This window comes from Caretta caretta, chromosome 3, assembly GCF_965140235.1.
Source record: "Caretta caretta isolate rCarCar2 chromosome 3, rCarCar1.hap1, whole genome shotgun sequence".
Taxonomy (NCBI): domain Eukaryota; kingdom Metazoa; phylum Chordata; order Testudines; family Cheloniidae; genus Caretta; species Caretta caretta.
Window position 1 is genome coordinate 158,110,738 of NC_134208.1, and position 21,593 is coordinate 158,132,330.

General features: G+C 41.6%; 1 protein-coding gene across 7 annotated transcripts in view; it reads left to right on the plus strand.

Annotated features, from left to right (window-relative positions):
• The window catches only part of CDC42BPA (CDC42 binding protein kinase alpha), a 327,653-nt gene that overhangs the window by 90,725 nt on the left and 215,335 nt on the right, over positions 1-21,593 (plus strand). For all 7 annotated transcript variants that reach the window (XM_048843358.2, XM_048843360.2, XM_048843359.2 and 4 more), the window contains exon 2: positions 14,471-14,562. In XM_048843358.2, coding sequence (XP_048699315.1) covers positions 14,471-14,562 — 92 coding nt within the window. The remainder of the gene's footprint in view (positions 1-14,470; positions 14,563-21,593) is intronic.

Genomic DNA, 21,593 nt, shown 5'->3' on the forward strand with positions numbered 1-21,593 from the left:
TGGAGCAGGTGTGTGAAATTTGGCAAAGGGAGGATGGTGTTTTGTGTCAAGGTTGTGCTTTTTGCCATCCCCTTGCAAACCTGCCCAAATCTGGCCAAGTTATAAACCTTTGAAAAACTGCAGTTTGCATACGCTTAGGAGAGAATTGCTGGAGCTTTGCAGCTAAACTCTCAGAAGATTCTGTTTACATTAAGCATGCTCCTGCCCCAGGCTTTCCATGCAATTGCTGCTCCCAGCTGTTGTGGGCTGTGCCTGGTCCAGGTGCCAGAACTAAGAGAAGAAAGCCTCTCTCCTGTGCTTTCAGTGCCCTTCCCCACATTAGGCCCAGGCAGTGAAAAGGAGGGAGCTGCTTAATTCAAATGCTGAAGGGGAGAAGAGGTGGACTCAGTGCTGGGAATGGGAGGAGTAGATTGAGACAAAAGGGGATTGGGGGCTGGGAAGACTGAGGCTGGCAGTGAGGGAGAGGGAAACTAAGGCTGGCTGGCCAATGAGACTGGAAGCCAGTGGAGGAGAGGAGGCAGGGACTGATTGGACAAGAAGACTGGAATCACTGTGTGGGGAGACTGGAACTGGTTGGGCAAGGAGACTGGGAGCTAGAGATGGAAATGGGGAGAACTGGGAGCCTATGGGCTAGAGAGGGGCAGGGGGAGACAGAGATTGGATGAGAAGTTGGCCGGGGCAGCTGGAACTTGCTGCGTAAGGGACTGGGACTAGAAACCAGCAGAGCAGATTGAAGAAGGAAGGGAGCAGAGGGGAAGATATTAGGAGCAGAGACAGAGTATAGTGGGGACAGCTAGAACTGGCTGGGCAAGGAAACTGGGATGGGGAGCTTGGAGGGGAGAGACTAGGATTGACTAGGTGAGGGGAATGGGGCTGGGATGGGTGAGGGCCAAAAAACAGGAATGGGACAGGTTGGAGGAGATAGGCAGTAGGAGTTAAACATGAGAGGGGTGAAATGGGCGGGGAAATCTGTGACCACTAGAGCCCACTTCCCTCTAGAGCCTGAAATGGAGCCCAAGATCCCTAAGTTTCAACATTTCTCTACTGTGAGCATAGAGCTGTGAAAACCTACTGATAAATTGTGTATTTTATCCCCCACTATTGCTGGCCCATATAGGGGATGACAATTGACTATTGCTATCTGTTACTTCATTAGCTCAAAGGGTCAGAGGGCTATGCAGTGGATCTAAAGGTTGCAGCCTTCTTGATAAACTATGTGGGTGTCAGTATGACACCACATCATGGAATTTCTGTTTTTCTGTTTTCTTTTTGAAAAATGGAGGGAATTATACACAAAACACTGTGTTAAAGAATATAATTGTCTGCAAAGTGAAGCAATCAAACATAAGGAAACCTTTGCCACTTTTGTATGTGCATTATGATATAGTTTATAGTCTTTAATTACGTGGCCACATGCTATTTTTCCCACAGGACTCCTGCCTCAATCAGTGCATAGAATGGATTGTGCTCACTTAATGAGCATCTGTTCAATATTTTGTTTTTCCCTTATTGTCCAGTGACTGACCCTGTGCCTTATTTACTGCCCACTATTCAAACTCTGCTCTGAAGACAGAATTATGAATTTCCTTGGGTTTATCTATGATGCTCATGTTTCTAATGTTTCACAAACATTAATGGTTTTATTTCACAATATGCGGGTGAGGTGAGGCAGTAGTATTATCCTCATTTTACAGATGGGGAACTGAGGCAGAGAGCGAGATTAAGGTCAAAAGTAGCCACTAATTCTGGGTGCCAAATGTGAGACACCTAGGATCTGATTTTTCAGAGCAACTAACCTTAAATAGCACTTTATATTTTCAAAGCACAGTTACTGTTGACTTCAGTTGAAGCTGTGAGTGCTGAACATTTCTGTAAATCAGACCTTAGGGTCTCATGTCAGACATTCAAAAAATGAAGAACACACAATTAGTTATCACCTGTGAAAAGTGACTTGCCCAGCATCACACAGGAACTTTGTGGCAGATAGAATCCAGTTTTCTAAGGTGATATTCAACTGCCTTAACATTTGGCCATCCTTTCTCTTCCTGCAGTCTCATGCCTTGCTCACTGTACACCTTCTACTTCTGCAAAAATAAGGCAGGGATCCTACAGACAACAGCCTCTTTCACGATAACCATGATTCATCCCCAGAGCAGGTCCATCCTATGCACTGAATGAGGCAGGGGTCCTGTGGAAAAAGTGGCATATGATCATGTAATTAAAGACTGTATCACAATACATACACAAAAGCTTGAGTGCTCGACTTTGCATCCTTAATAATGCATGGTTTATTTTTGTGGGACAGAGATGCATTTATCCATCTTTGCAGTGGATATTTTGTTAACACGGGGGTTGTTTTGCATGTGATTGTTTTTATATGAAAGTGAAATCTCATTTCTTACCCTGATCTGAAATTCCCTGGTTATGAATTTTTGGGGATAAGTTGTAGCCAAAGATGACTGGATGATCTCCAATTGACCTAGCTGGGAACACATTACTTTTTTTCAATGTGAATAGGAGCCAGAATATTGTGTGTCTAACTATACTGTTACAGTACAGGAACTTGTGGGTGTATTTCATATTCGCAGGAAATGCCAGCTTCTCTTAAACTGCACTACAGATGTTGGCACTTACTGTTCATCAGGAAAAATATTTTAAGAAGAATTCCAAAAGAGTGAAAACAGAGTCTTAATTGTTAAAACTGAGAAGAATTTTGTGGCTTACATTTTACCTTCGTCTAAATAACATTCTGTAATCCAGCTTCTATCACTGCTGACTGCAGGGTTTTGCATCTCATGTGCTAAACAGAGTTGGCAGCCAGTTCCAACAAAGCTTTTTTTGTGCCTTTGGGCTATCCTGCGGGCAGGGCTTCCTTTATTTTTCCCCACTTGTTTTCTTGTTTCAAGTAAATTGGTCATGTTTTAGACAGCTCCCTCTTGCTCAGTCGCTCCCCCTCCCCTTTTTGTTTTTTGAAGTGGTGCTTACTGGAGACGTTTTTTTTTTTTTTTTACAGTGGTTTAAGTTTTCTTTTCATCTGCACATCATCAGATCAAGAAGAAAGAATTATGGAAGGCAAGAAAAATAAAAATCCACCAAATGTACACTGTAGCAGCACTTCACTTCAAGCTGATTCTATAGCACCTGCACTGTATATGGGCTGCTCTGCCCATACCAGGCTCCTAGAAGAGTTTTTAGGAACTAATCCTGTGAGGTTCTGAGCTCCATCAGTGCCCTTAATAAGTATTCATCACTCCTTCCTTAGCAGCAGAGTCAAAAGGAAACCAGGAAATGCGTTGCCCAAACGAGACCATCTTTTCAAGGCCAATTAGGTCAGAACTTCTGTACTTTAAAGCAGTCTCTTGGATCAACAAGGTCTTTAGTGCCTCCATAGTCATTCTAGAGTCTAACTCTTTGTGTGCCCCACCATAAAAGATGGAATGCATAGAGGAGAAAGGAGAATGTGAGTGAGCCTCTGTGTGCTCCTCATCAGGGTATAGTTTCTATATTTCCTAACTCAAACCCTCTCCCAAAGGCAGGGCTTTCTCCCTTCCCATGAAGGGTCCCTCTTCCCATGACTGAACATCCATTCCCACCTCATTCTATATATTTTTTTAATCCTCTGGTTAAACCCTATGCTAAAACCTCAAAAATACCACTAACATATTTCAGAATCACTAAAGGCCTGATTCAGTGCTGATGGAAGACAATAGAAAAACTTTAATTTCAATGGGTTTGGATTAACCCCTAAAATAAAACATTAAATTCTTTCCTTCCAAGTTGGGGAGAGGGGGAAAAAGTCCTTCTGCAGAAATTACCAAACTATAAAGTGCTTATAACCTATTAAAGGAAAAGTTGATACTGCATAATTGTTCTGTTCAATCTCTTACACTGTGCCCATCGCTGTATTATCTGAGTGCCTTCCAGTAGTGTGTTAAGCAAGGTGACTAACAGCTGTCACATGTACTTTCTCTTCCTATGGTAAAATGATTGTGGATTTTTGAAATTTTATTTAATATGCTATGTGCTAGTGAAGGCAAGAGCCTTCCTCTTAGAATGGAAGGTGATGAAATTTGTGGTGGCTCATAACTGTTGCGGGAGTTTGTTCCACAGGCTTGGTCCTGCCCCCAAGAAAGGTGGTATCTGCTGCATGAATGAGCTTTACCTTGGCAGTAGACGAAGGAGCAGAGTTCTTATCCTGGCCCCAGAACACGAAATCCCTTGATAAGGACCAACAGCTTTAACTTGATATGATATTTCCGGGGAGCCAGTGTAATGAGCAGAGGGTAGGTTTGTTGTACTCATATTGGTGAGGAGGCACCCTGCATTTTCCTGAGGGCTGCATGGATCTTGTCCATGTAGATTTGCATTGATGTGGTTCCACTGGGAGGGAATCCTCTTCCAGGGTGGGAGACAGCTCACAGAGTCTCAACTGGGGGGCCATGAGCAGGTTTCAGGGGTCCGACAAGGACTGGGCTTAGTCCCAAGCGGCGGAGCTCAGGGAGGCAGCACCTCCCCCATTCCCTGACTCACCTCAGTGGGCCACCCAGCCTGTCTGGGTTCGGGCAGTGCACCCAAAAATTGCAGCATCGCTGCAAAAGAGAGATCTCCCCCTGCCATCAGAAGGGGGATGCCTCATAGCCATTGACTCCACAAGCAGGCAGAAGCTAGTCAAGGAGACACACCAGTGCTCTGCTCTGGTACACCAGCACTTCAGGGAGCATAGCCAAATAAAGGCAGAAATCTGGAGAGGGGGGACGTGACCCCATATGCCCCTCTCCCCCGGTGTGTGCTCTCTGGTTGGGGGTCCTCGGATTTGCCTATTTAAGTTTAGGGGGGTCCCTCATTAAAAAAATGTATGTTGAGAATCCCTGTTCTGGCTAGCTAGAGATGGAAGTGTCTTATTCAGAAGTGCTACTGTGGAAGAGCTAAGAATCGGTATCTAGAACTCCTTAACTGTGGACTGACTTGACCAATTGTGCATGTGAATCTTCAATCAGAGGAGGCTGCTCTGTTGCTGCGGATTCTGCAAAATATTTACCCCTGCCAATCAGCATGACCCCAGTCTCACTTGGGTTTATCTCACCCAGGCTCTGGCCTAGCTTGGTTACAGTGGTGTTGTCATATAAGAAAAATGTGAACAAATTGGAGAGAGGTCAGAGGAGAGCAACAAAATAAGAGGTTTAGAGAACCTGAGCTTTGAGGAAAGGTTGAAAGAACTGGGCACGTTTAGTCCAGAGAAGAGAAGGGTGAAAGGGAACATGATAGCAATCTTCAAAAATGTAAAAGGTTGTTATAAAGAAGACAGTGATCAATTGTTCTCAGTGTCCAACAACGGCAGGATAAGAAGCAACCGGCTTAGTTTACAACAAGGGAGATTTAGGTTAGATATTGTGAAGAACTTTCTAACAATAAGGATAGTTAAGTACTGGAATAGGTTACGAAGGGGAGCTTGTGGAGTCCCTGTCGTCGGAGGTTTTTAAGAACCGGTTAGACAAACGTCTGTCAGGGATAATCTAGCTGTACTTAATCCTTCTTTATCATGGAGGGGAAGGGGGGGTGGACTAGAAGACCTCTCAAGATCCCTTCCAGCCCTACATTTCTATGATGCTGTGATTTTTATATTGTGAAAGATGGAAAAAGCTGTGTGCCCTCTGTATGTTTTGATGTTTAAGTCCATGACATTTCACCAGTTTTCCTAGAGGTTGTTCTCATCTTAATTTATATGGTCAGCTCTTCAGAACAAGACAAGACAGAATCTCCATCTGTTTGAAAAGCACCCTGCACTTCTCTGGTGCTAAATAAACTGTAAATAATAGTAATAAACTAATGCACATCTCTGTGACTACATCAGGCAGAGTAGAGGAATCTTGCAATCTAATGTAATATTTCAGTGTCTGCTGCTTTGTCTTTCTTCTTCTGGGAAGTTTTTATAGTTCTCTCTCTATTTGGGGTGGAGACTGTCCTCCTCCTGCATGGCGGTCAGGATGGCTTGGCCGATGAAGATTTGATTACTACTACTTTTCTCTTTGCATACATGCTACCAAGCATATAGTTGCTGCGGCTGGAGCTCCAGTTCCAGTGCTTTAAGTAGACATTTCATACAGATTTGTATTGCTCCCCCTTTTTACTTATTTTTATCGCTCTGATCCATTAGAGGCATAACTGAAATGGTAGAAAATAAAAGGTAGGAAAAGAAGCATTTAACTAGAGGATGGCTAGAAGAAACAGACATGTTAGGGATACATTGTTCAGCAAGTTAAGGTATTTTAAATAGTTAATAGATAGGTTTCTTCTCCTTAGGATGAACTGTTTAGATTGGTTTTCCTGGTTATTTGTGATCAACTGATTGAATGACAGCAGGAAATCTTTCCAAGAGGACAATGTCAATAGTTTTCCTAGGTAGGGACAAGTCTGAAAAGAATTGCTCTGTTTGGGTTTTGAGGATCACATAATTGTAGCTGGTTTTTGTTTGTTTGTTTGGTTTTGTGTTTTTGTTTTGAAAGAGCCTGTTTTCACAATTCATTGCCGCAGATCAAGGCCTAACTAGTCTGTCTAAGTCATAATGTTAGGTAGAGCAGAATGGAACATTTTTCAAAAAGAACTTACTCTAAATACTCAACATCTAGGCTTGGAAGGATTGGATTTTTATTGGTACATGTTCGTAAATGTTGATTTCATTGTACAAACTGATGAAAAAATATTTTCATTGTTGACCATAGAAATTTAGAGAAGCAAAGTAAGAAAAATCTTCTTGAGAGTTTATTAGTTTGATTTAAGGATATCTATTTTTGTATATTTACATTTGTATATTTTAATGTGCGATCTTAACAGTTTGTGTTGGTTATAAAGCATTAACTTTTTGAATCAGTGTCTATTCTATTTAAATAATTATTGTCCAACCCCTCCCATAATTTCCCACAACCATGAAAATTAATAAGCATTTTTTTTTCAAATTTTAAAACCCATAATTTTGCACAACTCTGAACATTTAAATTGATACAGATGGGGGGAGGGAGAAGCTTAAAAATAAATATTGATATCTGTTGAAATTGTAAACAAATAAAACTCAAATTCTGAAGCCTATCTATATCACATTTTGGTTCACAGCACTAAGGGCAAAAAAAATGGTGCTCTTTAAAAAAGGGGAAAATAAAGTGGAAAAATCTACTGCCTCAGCTATTGCTATCACCAAGTTGAGGTACTGAAGGAAAGTCACATGCGCAATCCTCTGCTCCCACAAATCTTTCATCTTGCTGAATGACAATGTATCACCCAAAGTATTGTCAAGAAAAACGTATTCCAGATGTTTTAGCTCTGAGGAAGGGTGCATGATTTATTATCGCTAAACCTATCCTATTACCAATCTATTTAGCATAGACAGCCCTTCAAGGGATGCAGTTTAGAGATATTTTATTAAACCCTTCTCTTGACCTCACAGTTTGCTTCCTTTGAAATAACTCACATGACCTTGTCAAACAAGTGGTATCAAATCTGCCCCCAACCTCCTAGCCAGGAGAGCAATGTGTGAGAGTGCTGTCAGAAGATATACCTTCCAATACATTTGACCAGGACAGGGCCGGCTCTACAGTTTTTGCCGCCCCAAGCAGTGAAAAAAACTGCCACCATGGACGGCAAAAGGGAAAAGCTGCCGCCGAATTGCCACCGCCGCGGAAACACTGCCTCCCCTTTCTAACTGCTGCCCCAAGCACCTGCTTGGAACGCTGGCGCCTGGAGCCGGCCCTGGACCAGGACCCGGACCCATTTTCTGTACTTTAAATTATTATGTTGCCACAAGCTGCAGATGTATGCATAACAAACAATGTTGATGACCAAGCAAATTGACCTTTCTATGGTACAAACCATTTTAAAATAAATTTGCCTAGGGAATTGATCTTTCTTGGACAAGTAATTATCTTTCTTTATGGAGCCCTTGGGCGATACATTGCCATGTCTGTTTCTTGAGATAATAAAGTAACCAAAAATGTTTACAAACCTTCCACTATATATGAATCACTATATACAGCCCTAGCCTATTTTTGTCTGTTGTGTTTTTACATGAGTAGACCTAGTGATGTTTATTTTTCTAGTATCCCTATGGAAACCCTGGAAGATTCCAAAATATAAAAATTGAAGAATGACAGGCCTTTCCTTACAGTGAAAAGTGAACAATTGTTTGGTCGTTTAAACAGCTATGTTGGTGCTTGTTAACAAGATATTTTACCTTGTACTCCAGCCATGCCTATAATGGTCAAAAACTACTGATATCACGAGCTGCTCCTTTGTTTTTAGTCTGTCGCTCTTCAATATAAAAGTCCCCCCCCTTTAATAGCGTGCTTTTTATTTATTCAAAAATATTTGAACAATGATATCGACATCTTTACATTGGTTAAAATATTTCAGATGACATAGTATAATATAATTTACGCTTGGCCAATAAGAAATCATGTTTTGGTTTCAGCTCAACTATTCAAAAAATTGTTTAAGATATAAAAAGGTTTAAACACAGAGTGGGTGGAAGATGTATACTGTCTACTGTACCCTTGGCTTTAGAAAACCTGGCAACAAGTTCAGACTCTGCAAACCCTGAAACAGGGAAGGCTCCCAGAGGCCTGACCCTGTATTGTGGCAATGCAATGAGCTCAACAGAAAGAGAAAGTAAAGCTGATGTGCCTATATTTTTAAAATAATATTTATTATGATTCCTTGATGCAATGCTTTGTAATAGGGGATAGTATTGTAACCCCTTTGGGATAGAATTGTTTCATAATAAAAAAGTAATGCACTGTCAGGATTTACCTAGCTATTCGTGGAGGTTGTTCTCTCGGTAGTCCAACATACAACTGCTGCATTTTTTTTTTCTGTCTTCAAACAGAAAATTCAGTCATTTTTTTTGTTTGAGGACTTAGTTGTGCAGTGTACAGTAAAGTGTGCAGAGTTGTTGTTCTGCAGTTCGTGTAACTGGAAGTTCTACATGGATGCAAGTAATATTAAGCATTTAGAAGTTGTGATGCTGTGTGGTAACTAGTCACGAGCCCCCTGTGCACTTGCAAGAATGCAGGATGAAGGAGAGTTAAGGTCAGAAAGTGGGCATGTCTGAGGAAATATGAGTTTCAGTGTAATACTTAGCTTTAAATTTCCCTTTTAGTCTCTGAACCTGCAAAGGCAAGTACATGTTGAACTCATGAGGACTACTCACATCATTAAAATTAATCCCATGTGTAAGTCTTTGCAAGCTTGGGACCTTAGACCTTACTACTAGTCCTAGAACAGGGGTGGGCAAACTATGGCCTGGGGGCCACATCCGCCCCTCCAGCCTGTTTAAGCCGGCCCTCAAGCTTCCGCTGGGGAGCAGGGTCTGGGACTTACCCTACTCCCGCACTCCAGCCAGGGAGCGGGGTTGGACTCTGAGTGCGCATGCCAAGGCTCCTGGAAGCAGCAGCATGTCCCCCCTCCGGCTCCTACTTTTAGGGGTAACCGGGGGCTGTGTGCGCTGTCCCCGCCCCAAGCGCCATCCCCGCAGCTCCCATTGGCCAGAAACTGCGGCTAATGGGAGCTGCAGGGATGGCACCTGCAGACGGGGCAGTGCGCAGAGCCACCTGGCCTCACCTCTGTATAGGAGCCAGAGGGGGGACGTGCTGCTGCTTCCAAGAGCTGCTTAAGGTAGGCACCACCCGGAGTCTGCACCCCTGATGCCCTCCTGTGCCCAACCCCCTGCCCCAGCCCAGAGCCCACTCCCGCACACTGAACTCCTCATTTCTGGCCCAACCCTAGAGCCCTTACCCTCTCCTGTACCCCAGCCCTAATTTCATGAGCATTCATGGCCCACCATACAATTTCCATACCCAGATGTGGCCCACGGGCCAAAAAGTTTGCATACCCCTGTCCTAGAGAGTGTGTGTATGTATGTAACTATATATATAATAATTTAGAATTTTTTGTAGAATTTAAGGGGGGCATGAACAGGGATGGGGGGGGGCGTGACCCTGAAAAGTTTGGGGACCACTGCTGTAGAACCAAATCCCCTTGTCTTAAAATATTCTTATTTACTTCAGTGGGACTACATGTCAGAGTAAGAAAAGCAGGTTTGGGCCGTTAGTGCTTTAAAAACAGAATTCTAAAGCAGTTGATATCCTTCTGGAATGAAAAAGGAACTAACTTTAAGAGCAAAGTAATTTTGCCTGTAAAAAGAATGGCATTCACAGGATAAAATATAATTAACCTTAATTTTTTGTGCTGTCTCCACTGGGTTCGTTTTTTTTAATTGTGAAAATCACTCCAGTTTGATAAGAAATTTTATGAGGCTATGAAATTACCTATATCTAATGCCAAAGCCTTAATATCAGAGCCTAACTAAGAGCTTTGTGGAGAACTTTCTCGGATTGAAACTTTAAACTGCATTTGAAGTTGAATGGTTTGAATTTTAGTTAGAAGTTGTTGATGTTGTCATTGTAATAGAGTCACATTTTAAAGTCTGTTCTGCTATGGGTTCATGGATCCCTATAATATCTATTATGTTCTGTAACAAGACACTCATTGCGGTATGCTTTCACTGATATTGTGCAAGGACATCAGTTTACTTGTTGAATACAGTGGGAGCTTCTCTTCTTTGAACAAGCTAATTTTATTAACGGGTCTGTGTCCTGTTTATCCGATGACATTTGGAGCACTTATGAATTTAATTGTCTCACTTATTTATCAAATCTCAGAATTGTGACTTTTCATTCGGTTGAAGTTTGTGTCTGTTTTTTCTCAAGAAGGAAAAGTATCTAAAACCGAATTTCTTAGCTTATCGTTTTGTGCAACTTCATTTTGGAGAGGGATTTTGTAAAGCCCTGGAGCACATTTTTATATGTGTATAATCTCTATCTGTCTTAATTTTAAATAAAATGAAATGATTAGACGGACACTTGAATATTTGTTTTCCATCTAGATTGATTCATACTTTCAGTGCTTTATTTTTTAAAAAAATCTCTTTCAGAAAGCCAGAACTTTTAATGCCAGGAGAATCCAAATTCATTTTAATGCCAGGAGAATCCAGTGGTACCTGTTGTACCATTCTTGCTGTTGTAGTGAAGAAGCAATTACTGTTTCCACTTAGAAACTCTTTTCACAGTTCTAGTCCCTGATCCTGCAAATGAATCTGCCCACACATGCCCTTTAATGCACACAGTATCCCATTAAATCAATCTGAAAAGATTTTTATGGCCACATTTTCAAATGTCCCTTTTCAATCTTAACCATCATTTTTACATGCCCACCTATCTGCATGTTCACACCCTGTATGTGTACAACTAAGATAGCTTATCTGATTTGGAGGAACGTGCCATTTCCCCCTCTCTGTTCAGGTACTTGTGTGGTCCTTGTCACTCTAGTATGTAGGCATCTCATTATCCTCTTGACACACTTGTAAGGTAGGGGACTACTTGGGTATGGAGGTGCTAAACCCATTTTACAGAAGCAAAACTGGGGCATGAGGAACTAGATTCTCAAAGAAATGTAAGTGTGGTGATGGTCAGTGTCACCATGCCTGACATTTAGGCACGTGAAAATCACTGGGATTCATGAAGATTGAGTTAGATGCCTAAGCTCCTTATACATTGAATGGGGGAGAAATCGGTGCCTAAGAATTGGATTCACAAAAGCCAGCATGATGGGTGCCTCAGTAGTTAGGGAGACCCTCAGTTAAAGTCCCCTTCCACCTGAGCAGGATTTGAACAGGGATCTGCCACCTCTCAGGTGAGTGCTCTAATCACTGAGCTATGGGATATTCTGATGGGGGGTGGGAGGTCTGTTAGTCTCTCTTGTTGAAACAGTTCCACTATGGATGAATAATTCAAATAGGGGAGCAGGGGAGCTGAATTCTGGGTATCTCACTACCCAGGAGACTGCTTTAATCAGCAAGCTACAGGGTCATTCTCATGCTTACTCAATCTCTCTCTAGCCAAGTGATTCTTTCATTATTTATCCACAGTGGAACAGCCTAAATAGGACAGATTGAGGGAGAATATCCTGTAGCCCGGTGGTTAGAGCACTCTCCTGAGAGGTGGTAGATCCCTGTTCAGATCCCTTCTTTGCATCAGGCAGAGTGGGGACTTGCACCAAGGATCTCCCAGATTCCAGGTGAGTACCCTAAAAGTTATGAGGGAGGTCCTCTGGAAGTTTTGTGAGAGTTTTTATATGGTGTCCAGTCTGGTAGGTGAGTTCTGAGTTGAGTGAGTTTAGTTCCCTACAGGGTTCGGTGGCAGCTTAGGGGCAGAGGGTGGGGTTGTGAATCACAGTGGGACCCAGTGTCTAAGTCCTTTTGAGAATCTAGATCAAAGTATCTTAAATGACTAATCCAAGATCACATAAGTCTGTGGTGGAGCCGGGAATTGAACCTACTTCTCCTGAATCCCATTCCAGTTCCCTATATTCTAGATCACCCTTCCTCCTCTTAAATAATAGATCCTGCATTAGTAATAGGATTTACATTGTATGAATTGATAAGAATGTCAAATAATTGCTTTATAAAACAAAATGTTTCAAAACAAGGTTTTTGTTTTTACCTTAATAAGTGAATTCATTTACATAATGTTTCTCAGAGACATGGCTCATGTCTCCCTGAGGACATGCAGATGGCTAGCCAGATTTGGGTGCGGAAGATGTAAAAATTAGATGGGTAGGCCATTGACAAGGTGTGGGACTGAAAGAGAGACAGTATCAGATTTCCTAAAATTCTTCTGATTTCATAATCCTGAATTGGGGTTCAGCTTTTAAAGACTTGAGGAATCGTAACACTAATATTTATAAAGTCCTTTGAAGATGATGAGTGTTTAAATGTCAAAAGAAAAGGAGTACTTGTGGCACCTTAGAGACGAACAAATTTATTTGAGCATAAGCTTTCGTGAGCTATAACTCACGTCATCTGAATGCATCCGATGAAGTGAGCTGTAGCTCACGAAAGCTTATGCTCAAATAAATTTGTTCGTCTCTAAGGTGCCACAAGTACTCCTTTTCTTTTTGCGAATACAGACTAACACGGCTGCTACTCTGAAACCGTTTAAATGTCAGTGGGTCAATGAAGTTCCCCTCCAAGGAATTTTCCCCAGAACTTTTATTTGGTAGGGCATTGTCCTTCAGTTGGAGGGTTCCATGGCTCTTAGCAATGCATCCTGAGAATTTACCTTTTCATTTTATTGCCCCTGGGATTTGGGGGAGAGAGTTTAGCACTCCAAGTTAGAAAGGAGGTGTTCCACATGCAGAGGATCCCCTCTGCACATGGATGTAGGGGATAAATAGGCTGGCCTATTATTACCTGTCAAGACGTGAAGTTAGACTTCTGTGTTTCTCTTGGAAGAGTAAATCTCAAACAAGAATGCAGACCAAAATGTTTCCCTGCATTCTCTTTGTGTTAATGCTGAGCTCAACTTAAGAGGGGCAATGCAGAATTCTAAACATGAATCTTGGCACATAACTTAAGGTAAACTTGATTTAAAATAGTCATTTTTACTTCATTCTCATGGCTGTGTTTACCCTGCCTTTCCATAGCCGTAGGTGCTGTTACATAATTAAAACTTGCAAAATTATAAATAAGGGTTGAGGCATACTAGATAATGGTTTTTAAATATATTTGTAATGTTTGTCTGCACGTATGCTCTTAATCATTTGGGATCTAAATGGTTTTAAAATATTTATTTCTAAAACATTTCAGTTCACCGAATTTTCTTTTGGAGAAAGTCTGCTGTTTATTATAAACTTGACTCTGGAAAAAATACAGAAAATATTATATATAACACTAGAATTACCTGTGTGTGGAATGTTTCGTTCAAGTTTGGTCACCAAATTAAAATAAAATATAGAGTAAAAATATATGGCTTAGAAAAAGATTTTGGAGGGAAATGGAGGTCAAAGCAAAAAACCCCAAGCAAACATACTGAACCAAGGGTTAAAGGTTAAGTTAGTAACCCTTGCACATAAAGTAGTGATCTCTCAGGAAGTATGTATTGATTGATATATCTTCTTGGGACAGTGCTATCAGTCCAGCACCTTTTCATCAGCACTTTAATTTTCCTTGGAGTAAAATATTGATCATTAATATTGAGCTGGTGTAGAAGTTAGCATATTTCTGTCCAGAGTGATGTCATAATTTTACCATACTGTACTTTCACAACCAGACATACCAATCTATAACACTTGGAAACCTACTATATTGAAAATCATCGTGTGGATTTATAAGAAATATAGAAGGATATAGGCAGCTTGATTCTATCTGTAAAAAATATGTACGCCATAAAATTCCTTTCAGAGCAGACAGAAAGTTTGGCTTAGCTCTTATTGGTCATTAGTTTCAGCTTTATATTTTGTAATATTACTTTAGGGAATAGATGTATATAAGAAAAATGTTCCATTATTTTCAGGTCTCTTATAACTTAATATTTTATTTTATTAATGTTACCTTTTTTTTAATGATTGACATTTTCCTTTGTTTCAGCCAAACCTTTTACATCTAAGGTGAAACAGATGCGACTACATAAAGAAGATTTTGAAATCTTGAAGGTGATTGGTAGAGGAGCCTTTGGAGAGGTAAGGTTTTTTGAGACGTTAAATGTACTACAGAAAATCTTCTGCAGTCAGAAAATTTATTGGTACCAAGATATTGAAATATAAGTCCTCTAGAAATATACAGAAATACTACTTAGTGAGCTGGTAGGGATGGAGGCAGGGACGAAAATTGATTGAACTTGAAGTATTTTCACAAAACATTTCAAATTCCACAAATCTGCATTTGTCAAAAAAAATTCTGATCACCTCCTCTTGTGACCTCCCAAGGCAGTTCATATATTTGGGTATATATAGGAGGTATTAGTGCCTGTCTGCAGCAACTGTTTGCCAAAGTCCATATCTGTGAAAGCATGCACATCTATTTCATAATTTTGGCAAAGATGCAGGCTGGTGCCCAGAAGATCACCTTAAAAATCTGTATTAAGGCCACTAATCCAAGCATCTGATCTGGTACAGAAGATTTCAAAAACAGAAAATTTACAGGGTAGGGAATATTTGTCTTTTTGTACTTTTTATCTGAAGATTTGAAAGTGATTTACAAAGTTGAATAAGTGTTACTCCCATTCTGCATATGGGGAAACTAAGCAGAGAAAGGTTGTGTGATTTGAAAAAGTTACACAGCAAGTCATTGGTCTTCTGTCTGTCTTTAATTTACATTTCTTATTTTGATGAGCAAATGGGAATAGATGTGGATAAATGATAATTTCACTGTTGCTTTTCTATTTTCACCAAAAAGATCTCTGCCCACACTCAAATAGGCTTTCCGTTGTGGATAGCTGTGGAAACAGCATGGTCTTTGTGCCTGCAGAGCCCAGTCCTTGTTCAGGAGACAGATGATATTAAGTTTTTCAATGATCTGTGTAGGTTTTTTTTTTAATCATAGTTTTGTCAAGAAAAAGGGGTTTCCCAGTTTCCTTTTGTGCGTAGAAAACATTGACGATGATGGATGGACCGTACTGAAATTGTTACAGATTTCTTTGGTTTTCCACCGAGCTTGAGGGTCCTTTGGACTGAAGCTGTACTGTTGAACTGAGACTGTCAAATGAGCACTTTACTAAACATTTAATGATGTTTTGTTTAGAAGGTGTATATTCCCCCAATTTTTAGTGTTTAATAGTAGATAAGGTCAATCATGTTACACTTCCAAGACCGTCCTGAAAGGCATTGTGAAAGATGGAAATATTTATGGCTCACGTTCTCTTTTTTCAGAATAGATATAATCTGTGAATTTTAATTGTTACAGTATATGTTTTAATCCAAGCATTTTAAAAACATGGATTATTCCCTTTCTGTTCCTCCCATTTTGCTTCCAATTTTGAATGGTTATTTGATTATATTTGCATTATTATTGTTCTAAAACTATACCAGAGTTTTGTCATGCCTCATTTGGTAGCACGTACAATGGAGTTGTAAAGCTTTAATTTTCTGCTCCTGCTCATTTAACAGTCTAGATCAGAGGTTCCCTCTTCAGTTTGAATTTGTCGCACAGGGTGACTAGTCACTGGCTTCCAAGGAGCTGACCAGCCTGTGGAGATAGCAGAGACTGAAAGTTTGGGTGGCAGGGAAGAGGCAGGTTCAAGGACATTTATTTTCTTTCATGAGTAAGAATTAGGCTGTGCTTGTCTAGAGTCATGGAAGGCTTAGTTTCTGTAGCTATACTAAAGGAACTGTGATTTTTACTTTAATGTAGGTCCCTACTATTGCTATCACCACCACCATATACATGTTTAAAATATGAGAACCATCACACAGCAGATACCCATTGCAGTGCTACCAGGAGCAAGTACACTGCATTTATTTAATCTGTTGTTCCACTTGGCTATGTTAAAGGAACTGGGATTTTTATTCTCTGCAAACTATTCTCGGGACCCTATGTACTGAAGCCTAAATCATCTGCTACACAGGCTATCTTTGTGGGGATCAGGAAATTTTGCATTTGGAGTCAGAGTTCCCTCTCAGAGTGGATGATCTATTCCACTCTACCTCTGAAGAACTGGAAGGTGTTTCAGCCCTATAAATTCTTGCATCCAAGGAGATCTAGGGAGCTGTATTCAATATCTCTTTGCAGACACCTTTCAGCTTGATGCACAGAAAGTAATTTTTCTTGTGTAAGATATTATCAAGGGGAGCCCAACTTTGAGATGCTCACCTCTACTCCCTTTTGCTCTTGCTTCAGTTGACTACCCTCTCCAGTTCATAATTAAAGCATAGTTTTCCCCACCCTCATCTACTGTCAGCTTTAGCTAATACTGAGATTCTGCGCAATGGGTGGCTCTAGACCAGGGGTCGGCAACTTTCGGCACGTGATCCATCAGGGTAATCCGCTGGTGGGCTGCGAGACATTTTGTTTACATTGACCGTCTGGAGGCATGGCCCCCTGCACTGCCCAGTGGCCGCAGTTTGCCGTTCCCAGCCAATGGGAAGTGGCGGCCAGCATGGCGAACCATAGCCACTGGGGGCTGCGGGGGGACGTGCCTGCGGACGGTCAACGTAAACAAAATGTCTCACGGCCTGCCAACGGAGTACCCTGATGGGCCACATGCCAAAGGTTGCTGACCCCTGCTTTAGATTTTCTTTAGTATTTTAAAAAAAAATCCTCTTGCCTTAAATGGATACCATCAACCTATTTAATTCCTGACACCTGTCTTCCATAAAGGATAATAACCAGGTAACTCCATGCCATGTTCCTGGAGAGCAATGCATAAAAGTGTATTTTTAAAAGACTCTGGAATTTGTCTTTTTTTTTTTTTTTTTTATGTTTTGGTCTTCAGTAAAAAGAAATGTTAATCTATGCTGAAACTGGTAAAAACCCAATGTGTTTGTTTTTTAAATAAGAGTTCTAAAATAGCTAAAAGGCATCCTTCAAGGATGCTAGTTATGATTTTACCATTGTTTAAGGAAGGTACATTTTAAATCCTGTAAAGGTTGATATTGTCCCTTTTAAAAAATGGATTTGGAATAACATATTCTTACCAAATATTCCTTTGTGCATTAAAATATCCTTTTAACTGTTAGGTATGTAAAATAAAAAAAATGGTAAAGGCTGCTAAATCACACATCATTGCAGCTTAAAATAGCCTAAATTAAGTTACTAATACATTGCAAAAATGTATTGCAGCTATGACTTTCATGATTCTGAATATTTCTGCATAATAAGCAAATTCAAATTTTCATTGGCACAAGCTAACACTTGTTCATACAGTGGCTCTGTACTCACATGGTTCCTTTTTTTATAATGTATACATTCGGGAATAGTTTCTCATTTCTCATTCTCTTTTTTGTTACTTTTGAACAGGATAGGTACAGACAAAGGCACTCTGAACTAATTATTATTTTTAATTGTAAAAGTTGACAGTTTATTTTTGTTTTTCTTGAAGTCCTTGCCCTCCCTGATGTAGCCCTGAGAATCCTTCCATTTTTGTTCAATTTAGCTCCCACATACACTTGTTTATGCAAGGTCCTGTGTTGGGACAATATCTTCTGGCCAAGGAACTCATTCATGCCTGTGTAGTAGGAGTTGTTCTTATCCTGGCACAGCTCGTGATGCGGCCAATAAGTGCCCTAGTACTGCTGGCCCCATGCAGCAATGTGTGAAAAATTTACCAGAAACCTGTTAGCCAAAGGTCTTTAAAACCGTGAGTCAGTGGATCACACAAAGGAAGGGGATATTGCCACTGGCCCGTGGGCAACAGCTTTGTTGTTTAGGACCTTTCTTCTAATTCTTCCAGGCAGTTTGAGTGTAACTGACAGTTATTTTACATCTGACTATAATCCGCTCTTAGTCTATAAGAGAAAAATATGTTTACGCCATAGGGTACATTTTTAGCATGGTGCGCTAAGATTCAGACACAACTCCCAGTAATATTAATGGAATGGAAGGGCTCAATCCCCATGGTAAAATATAACCCACAATGTAAATTTGACATGTGGGCCTACTTCTGCGTTGCAGACTGGAATGATAACCTAGAAACTCTGTGATGAGCCATCTCTGTGGCAATTCTAGTTCTGGAATGGCAGCAGAACAGGGCCCTAATACTGCAACCAACCTTCAGCATTCCAGTTGAATCTTACCATAAATGACAGGCACTCATTGGCATGAAGCAGGAAGAAACTCATGCTACGCTTTCCCAAAAAAACCCCCCAAAAAACTAAGCCTTCCTTGCATACTTCTATACGTGCTGCCACAACTGCGTATAAACTATTGTTATTTAACACTTTTACATAGCACCTGATGTGTAAATACCATGTTATTTTCTCTGTAAAGACACAATCATTGCATTGAGGAATTTATAATCTAGGTTATTGGCATGACTGGAAGAAAAGGAATAGGGCATCAGACAAGAGGAATTCTCCATCACTTGCAGTTTAAGTCAAGATTGGGTATCTTTCTAACAGAGATGCTATAGTAGTGGTTCTCAACTGGGGTCTGGGGTCCCCGAGGGGGCCTAGAGCAGGTTTCATGGGGGCCTCCAAGCAGGACCAGCATTAGACTCGCTGGGGCCCAGGGCAGAAAGCCAAAGCCCCATCGCATAGGGCTGAAGCCCAGAGCCCCACCATCCGGGGTTGAAGCAGAAGACTGAGCAGTGTAGTTTCGTGGGGTCCCTGTGGCATGGGGCCCCAGGCAATTGCCCTGCGTGCTACCCAGTAATGCTGACCCTGGCTTTTATATGCAGAAAACCAATTATTGTGGCACAGGTGGCCATGGAATTTTTATAGCATTTTGGAGGGGCCTCAGAAAGAAAAAGGTTGAGAACCTCTGTGCTATAGCACAAAAAGAGGTGATGGGTTTGATGCAGAAAACACAGGGTAAGTTTCTATAGCCTTGTGATGGGTTCCCTCCACCCCCGGGAGTGCAGCCTGGAACTGGGGTACTGCTGAACCCTCTGTCTCACCAGCTTGGGCTCCCTCTCACACTGTGCTGCTGTGACAAGCTGCAGACCGCTCCTGGTCCTGCACTCGTACAAAGCTTTACATAGGCAGGGACACACCCAGCTGCAGTTACATGAGGGCCTCTCCACCACCACGCATGAACTAATAATAGAGCGATTCCAGCCATCTCACCCTCCAGCTCCACAGCCTAGGACCCCAGAGCAGTACCATCTTGCTCTAGTCAAAAACCTCACCAGTGTATGAGTTATTACCCAGTCCGACCCTCCCTCAAAGTGGAGAGGACAATGCACAAGCCTTTGTTAGCTGAGCTGAGATTTTTCCCCAAGCACGTCGCTCAAACCACACTGTTTCTAGGTAAAATATAAGATAGATTTATTAACTACAGAAAGATAGATTTTAAGTGATTATAAGTAATAGCAAACCGGTCAAAACAGATTACCATAAGAAATAAAACAAGAGTGCAATCTGAATTCTCTAAACTGGATTGGATTTGACTCAAGCAGTTAAATAGTACACCCTCTTAAATAGTACAAACAGTCCACCAAACTTCCATACACAGTCAGGCTTCCTTCTTTCCCTCCTGGGACCAGCACTTCCCCCAGTTCAATCATTGTCCGTCATGTGTTTCCAGGTGTTCCCTTGTGTGGGGAGTGAGACTGAGTGGTGATGTCACTTCCTCCTTTTATTGCTTCTTCCATCTTGCTGAAAAGATCTTTTGCTGTGATCTGAGTCAAACAGTTCCCATTGTGGAGTGCTATCTCTGAGAGGTTTCCATTGTTCACAGTTCCTGGTGTAATCCTTGTGAGTGTTTGTATTCTTCTGAATGGGCCATTAGGCCTTTTTATCGTTGTACAGTAACTCCTCACTTAATGTTGTAGTTATGTTCTTGAAAAATGCGACTTTAAGTGAAACGATGTTAAGCTAATACAATTTCCCCATAAGAATTAATGTAAATAGGGAGTGGGGTGGGTTAGGTTCCAGGGAAATTTTTTTCACCGGACAGAAATTATATACATATACAGTATAAGTTTTAAACAAGTTCTAATCAGAGGATTGCCTGGGGACCTGGTCATAAGCTCCCTGAGGTTCTCCTAAAGCAACCGTGCTGATATCAGGTGGGATATTTCCCAGGGAATGTCTTGCTGCTAAATGATGAACTAGTACCCGGCTGAGCCCTCAAGGGTTAACACGTTGTTAATGTAGTCACACACTTTACACGGCAGCACTGAGAGAGGTAGAAGGGAGGAGACAAATTGATGCACAGCAGCGGCTGCAAACACTTTCCTGCAGAAACTGAAAATGATGATGAACCCATGCTATCCCACTGGAGTGCACCACTCCGTCCTCCGGACGGCGCATGCACGGCTGCACCAACTTTCCAAAGTGCTGGGGGGTGCTCAACCCCTGGCTGTGCCCCAGGCCCGCCCCCACTCTACCCACTCAACCCCCTCCCTCCCAAGCGTGCTTTGTCCCTTGCTCCTCCCCTCCCCCCCCCAGCCTCCTGAATGCCACGAAACAGGTGATTGCTGCGGGCAGGAGGCATGGGGAGGGATGGGGGAGGCTGCACACTGCATCCTTGTTCCTCCCCACCCCCCAAGCCTCCTGAATGCCGTGAAACAGCTGATTGTTATGGGCAGGAGGTGCGGGGAGGGAGGAGGGAGTTGCTGATCCACAGGGCTCGCTGGTGGGGTGAAGGGGAACTGATGGGGCTGCCAGCCCACCCTGGTTCCAAGCCCCTACCCACTAGCAGGCTGCAGCCAAACAACGTTATAAGCAAACATTGCACAACTTTTAATGAGTATGTTCGCTAATAGATCAGCAACAGAACAACGAAACAGTGTTAATCGGGATGATGTTAAGTGAGAGGAGTTACTGTACCTGAAAGGCTGATTGTTGGGTGTTCCCAACCTCACAACATGTTTCAGTGGCACATACATAGCAAAACTTCATAACTTCATATACAGCAGTAGCACATACAGCTTAACAGGATATTAATGTTCAACAGATTAAGACTTTAAAATGATACCTCACAAGCATACTTTGGACAAAACATATAATTATATCACCAATGGTGAATATGGGATGCAGAGTGTCATTTTGGGACACAGAGTGTCACAGGCCTGTGTTATGAAGCAGGTCAGTCTAGATGACCATAATGGTCC